The 6076-nt window shown below is 45.2% G+C and overlaps 1 protein-coding gene across 1 annotated transcript in view; it reads left to right on the top strand.

Moving 5' to 3' along the window:
- LOC103623274 (torsin-1A) overlaps positions 1-4760 on the top strand; it is a 6597-nt gene extending 1837 nt beyond the window's left edge. Inside the window, exons 2-5 of the mRNA XM_017745464.1 lie at positions 4-261; positions 1227-1402; positions 2390-2517; positions 2676-4760. Coding sequence (XP_017600953.1) covers positions 4-261; positions 1227-1402; positions 2390-2517; positions 2676-2953 — 840 coding nt within the window. The 3' untranslated portion in view covers positions 2954-4760. The remainder of the gene's footprint in view (positions 1-3; positions 262-1226; positions 1403-2389; positions 2518-2675) is intronic.
- The last annotated feature ends 1316 nt before the right edge of the window (positions 4761-6076 follow it).

Below are 6076 nucleotides of genomic sequence, written 5' to 3'. Positions count from 1 at the left end.
AAGGCGCAGCTGGACAACAGGCTCTTCGGGCAGCACCTGGCCAAGGACGTGGTGCTGAAGGCGGTGATGGGCTTCAGCAACAACCCCAGCCCCAAGAAGCCGCTGATCCTGTCGCTGCACGGCTGGGCCGGTACTGGCAAGAACTTCCTCAGCCAGATCCTGGCGGAGCAGGTTCACCCCGCTGGCCTGCGCAGCAAGTTCGTCCATCTCTTCCTGGCCACCCTGCACTTCCCCCACCAGGACCAGGTCAAGCTCTACAAGGTGAGGAGGGACGCGAGGTGACCCGGTTACCCCCAGGCGGTCCCCCAGCAGGGGGGCTGTCCTGCACATCTCCCCCAGGTTCCCACTGGGATGAGCTCAGTTGATCAGAACATGATGCTGATGATGCCCAAGGTTGTGAGTTCGATCCCTGTATGGGCCATTCACTTTAAAGTTGGACTCGATGATCCTTGTGGGTCCCTTCCAAATCAAAATATTCTGATTAATGTTGCTGACAGCTGGGGGTGTGCAGCTGGGTATTCCAAAGTTGATGCTTAGGAGAGATGGAAGGGGAAGTTCGTGCATAAAGTAGAAGGCACCAAAAAGCCGAGAAATCAAACCCGAGATAGTTTCCATTTCCTAGCGCTGTCCTCTCACTGATGCCATCTGCTGATTCCCGTGCTCGCTGCAAGGAGAGTTTGTCGTTCCAGCTGCATTATCCTGGCGGTCCGGGATGGAAGGAACCTTCTCCATAGCCCCCGCGGGGCCGTGTTTTGCATTTATGTCTGAAACAGTGTTGATAATGTTGAGAACACAGTGGTGTTTTGTCTGTAACACAACAGCGCTTGCACAGCTTCAAAGCTTGCTGGTTTTTCCCACTCATATCGAGCAGGCTGGGGTGGACAAGAGATGGGGAGGGGACACAGCCTGGACAGCTGACTGTCCAGGGCCAAAAGGATATTCCATACCACATGCTGTCATGCTAAGCCGTAGAAACGGGGGTTGAAGAAGGAAAAATTGGGGGGGCATTGATTTGCAAGATGGTTGTTGCTCTAGCTCTGGCTGGACATTGGTCTGCATGTGTTGGGTGATTCCCTTTGCTTGTTTTTTTCCTCTTTCATTCACCAGCCAGTGAGTGTGGAATACTGAGATTTGACAGTGTGTCCCAGAATCTGTCACATACAAGAACCTTGCAGTACATTTGGTAAAGACCTTGTTTTTCAGTGGCTTTCAACCTCTTGTTCCAGGAACAGCTGCAGAACTGGATTCGAGGCAATGTCAGTGCCTGTCCCTCCTCTGTCTTCATTTTTGATGAGATGGACAAAATGCATCCAGGTATCATTGATGCCATCAAGCCCTTCTTAGACTATTACGAGGAGGTTGATGGGGTGTCCTACAGAAAAGCCATCTTCATCTTCCTCAGGTCTGTGGCACCAATTTCTGTCATTTTGAGATACTGAATGTTTATTTATTATGATAATGATTTTTCTTGGGGACCTCATTCAAAGAACAGGAAAAGAAAATGCTCTGGAGGGGAGATTCTCTGTGCAAAGATAGTGCAGAACACTCTGAGCTTGTACCTGTGGCTGTAGTGAAACAGGTCTGATGCTGTGTATGGCCACTGCAGTGTGCTGAGCTCATGAATCTGGCCCAGAGCACAGGACATAAGAGAATTCACATTTGGGATGGGTGCACTAAGTACTGGACCTTGCTGGCATGAAGTTAACTATCTTCAGAGCAGCTGGTTTGGTGCTGTTTTGGATTTGTGGCCATGGGAGTGTTGATAACGCACCAATGTTTTGCCCGTTTCTGGATGATGCTTGCAAAGCCTCAAGGCTTTTTCCCACAGTAGGCTGGGGTGGGCAGGAGGATGGGAGGGGACACAGCTGGGACAGCTGACCTGAACTGCCCAGCGGGATATTTAATGCTGTGGCATGTCATGTTCAGCAATAAAAACAGGGGTGGAGAAAAAAGTGGGGTTGCAGCTTTAAGGTGATGGTTCTTCAGCATTCTCCTGGGCATTGGTCTGACTGTGGAGGTGGTGAGTGATTTCCTTAGTCCTCCTTGGTTTTTTTTTCCCCCCCTCTTTTTTCTCCTATTGAACTACCATTATCTTGACCCACAAGTCTTCAGACTTTTGCTCTTCCTATTTTCTCCTTCCATCCCACTGAGGCAGAAGGGAGTAAGCAAGTGGCTGTGTAGATGCTTGGCTGCTGGATGGGGGCAACCCACCACACACTGATGGCTACTTAAACAACTGGAGACTTCCCCTAAATTTTGGCTTACAGGATTCTTTTTGCTGATTTGTTTGATATCAAGGAGATTAGCAGTATGTGTAAGTGGCTGCAAAAGAAATTCCGGTTCAGTTGTGTCTGTATTTCACCACTGTACATTTTTCTTTTATGATCAGCAATGCAGGTGGTGATTTAATTAACAAAGCAGCTCTTGACTTCTGGCTAAGTGGAAAGCGCAGGGAAGATATTCAGCTGAAAGATCTGGAGCGCTTGCTCTCTGTAGGAGTCTTCAACAACAAGAATAGTAAGTCACTTCGCCCCAAAAATGGGAAATTCATTCTTCAGTGGCTGAGACAAACTGCTTTGTGAATTCAGCCTGGCCTGTGGATCCTGTCATATGCAGGATCAAGTTTAGAGAAACTTCTTCTTATGATTTTTTTTTTTCACCCCCAATCTATCCAGGTGGGCTGTGGCACAGCAGCATCATTGACAGGTACCTTATTGATTACTTTGTCCCTTTCCTGCCCCTGGAGCAAAAGCATGTGAAGATGTGTGTCAGGGCTGAAATGACAGCCCGTGGCTATGCTGTGGATGAGAACATTGTTCAGGCAGTGGCCGAAGAGATGACCTACTTCCCCAAGGAACAGAAGATCTACTCTGATAAAGGCTGCAAGACTGTACAGGCCAAGTTGGATATTCACGAAGACCTTGTGATGAGAGATACTAAAGCCAGGGGTTGATTTCCCCTTTGAGTCTCCAAAGCACTTTCAGAGCTTTTGGAAATCTGTGTATTTGCACTTACACTTTTTTACTGTTGCAGGGATTATGGTGAAAATACCAGTGAGCTGTATGGGCTTGGTAGCTTTTTTGTGTGTTTGGTTTTGCTGGTTTTTTTTTTTTTTTTTTTTTTTTTTTAACTTAACATAGAATTGGGAACTTAGAGATCATCTAGTGCCACCCTCTACCATAGGCAGGGACACTTTCCACTGAATCAGGTCACTCATAGTCCCATCCAGCCTGGCTTTGAAGCACACTGTTCGTCTCTGAAATCCAAATGTTGCCTCCTTTAGTTTTCTTTTAATCTATAGAGAATTTCTAGTGTGACACATAGCACTGCATACAGCCTCTCCTGCTTTATTCTTCCAAGTGCTGGGATTATTAAGTACTTAATTCCTCTTTCCACATAAACTAGACTGGAGCAAAGGAAAACAGAGGAGTTTTTCCAGGTAGTCATATTCCCTTCCATGTAGAGAGTCCTGTTCACGTTCATAGTGAAATGGAGGGATGTGTGCTGTGTTCTGAACTATGATCATGTCTGCAGGGATGAACTCCTTGGTGCATTGCAGTAAGAAGATGACATGGTAGAAATTTTCCTGTGCTTCAGCTGGGCATCATCCTACATCTCCTGGTACAACAATATGGAAAGTCACAACAAGCTTCTAGAAATCTGTTACTAAATAATAAAGAGAGGGTGGGGAAGAGGAAGTTAAGAGCTTGCCCCATGTTTCTTTGGGGAAAAAGAAATTGTTAAAGAAACATTATATTCTTTGAAGGGGCTAAGTAAATTTGTGACTCCAGGTCTTCCTAAACTGAGGGACACATCTGAGGGATTTGTTACAACTATACTAGGCCAGTCTTCTGTACTTAACCAGAAAAATCTCTCAGGAGGTTTTGACTTGCAGTTTGTCAGGTTAATCTGTGTGTGGGCTCCTGGACCTGACGTCTGTAAGGTCCTTAGTACCTCCTTGCTGCTCCTAATGGTCAAGGTGTGGATAATGCTACTCTCACCTTGCTTGGAAGACACGTGGATGGAAGAAATTATTTTTAATAGTGTATTTTTATGCTGAAGTGTAAGCATAAATAAACAATGCTATACCTCATTAGTTAAGGATATTTTATAATAGCTTTTAACATTAAAGAATGCCTGTGTGAAAGGGTGAGTGATGAGTTAAGAAGCTGGGAAAGATCGATTTAACCTTCAGCCAGTGGGGCAGCTGGGGTTTAACCACTGTTGCAAGCTTTAACTCTTAGTCTCCCATTACTTGTGTATCGAATGTTGTAATGCAAGACAGAAGTGCCTTTCACTTTGTTGATTGTATTATGATTTTAAATTGGTACAAGGGATGAAGCTGTTTTTGTGCTGCATCATCTAGTCCCTTAATTGTTCTTAAACTTCCTTTAAGAGGTGATGCTGAATTACGGGTCTCATTACAATTATGTTAATTCAAATTACAACAGCGAATTCAGTGCTCATGTTAAGCTCTAAATTAAAAGTGTTGATTGCCTTTTACAGCCCCACTGGAGTTTGTAAAACGTTGGCCAACTGTTCACACTAATGCAATCTCCAGAGCCAAACACTAGCAAGCCATTAACCTTGGGACATTGGACTGTCACTTTTCAGTGTGATGTTTTGCCTAGTAACTGATTTATTCATAGTTGTATATGTTGCATCCAGTTTCACTTACTCCAAAAAGAAAATATTTGTGCTATTTCAAAACATTAAATACTACTGTACTGCAGTTGGAATAAATCCTAAGTTACTACTTCTCTCTTGGTTAATCATTTTCAGCCATAGCAAAGTACTAGTTTATGCAGTTTGCAACCAGCTGCATCGCACATTTCTGTTACACTTCCTTTATAAGTGTGGGGCAGCTGTTGGCAGCAGCTCACACCTCACTGAAGGGTCACTTGTGAACCACGTGTTGTACTCTAAGGATGCACCTGGAATTGTCAGGGAGCTGCCTGGGAAGCACAGGCTCTGCTGTTCACTTGGATTTCACCACTCACGGGACAGCTGAGCTGCTTCTCCCTCCCTGGGCACACCGGGCTCTGGGGCCAGGCTGCCTCTGGCTGGCAGGACAGCAGCACTTCCTATTTCAGTGTATTTAAACCATGGCCTCTGATTTTATGAGCACAGTGTGAGAGCTCAGAACACTCCCTGCAGAAAGTTGAACTAAAGCAGCTGCTGCTTGTACTGGACTCTGGTAAGAGCAGAATTCACTCTTGGGACTGCTCAGCTCTTCTCACCTGGCCAATGGACTGTTTCTCTTGGCAGCAGACCTTTTCCCCCATGACATTTTCCTTTAAGTTGTCTGATCCAGTCTTAAATGGCCTATTAAACAGAATAATGGCCAAAGTTACCCAGTCACAGCAAGAAAGAGCGAGGACCTTAGAAACCATACAGGGGAGGAATAACAACAGGATCAGAACGATCAAATCTGGGAGTGATTTCAGGCTCAGGGATGTATTTTACCCAGATGAAACTGCTGGCCAAGTCTGCAGAACAGAAGAGAGATTAAACAGAGGCAGCCTCCACCCTTTCCACATCATTCTTACTCTCCAGGGGAAGCTTCCATCTACCCTGGGCCATTCAGGGCTGTGATACAATGAAATACTGGCTAACAGTGTATGTCAAATGCTTGTAATGATGCTGCACTGGCACACAAAGCAGAACGAAGATAGTTCTGGAAAAGCAACAAGACTGCTTGGTTGTACTGATTCTCTTGAGGAGAAGGTAGCAGACAGCAGTACAAGTTTATCATTATTACACCTGGTTTTTTCCATTAGCCAGTTATTTGCCATAATCAGGAAGTCAAAGAAACAGATAAATACCTGAGTTCCATGCACTCATTTGCTGACAAATTCTAGGATTGATAATTTGCATATCACACACCTTCAGAGCTATTGGACAGTTGGAGCCTCACTGGCCCTTTTTTTTTTTCCCTAGCAGAGAAAACGTGGGTGGCTTCAAATAGAGCCTGCAGTGTTCAGGCAGTGGTAGCACAATGGGAGGAGGAGATGAGCAGCAGGGTTTTAACTGGTCTCTACAAAACAAGTTCATCCTTATTGAGCACACATACATC

This window comes from Corvus brachyrhynchos, unplaced genomic scaffold, assembly GCF_000691975.1.
Source record: "Corvus brachyrhynchos isolate BGI_N302 unplaced genomic scaffold, ASM69197v1 scaffold59, whole genome shotgun sequence".
Taxonomy (NCBI): Eukaryota; Metazoa; Chordata; class Aves; order Passeriformes; family Corvidae; genus Corvus; species Corvus brachyrhynchos.
The sequence above is the reverse complement of the archived record's forward strand: the minus strand, read 5'-3'. Positions and strand labels throughout refer to the sequence as shown.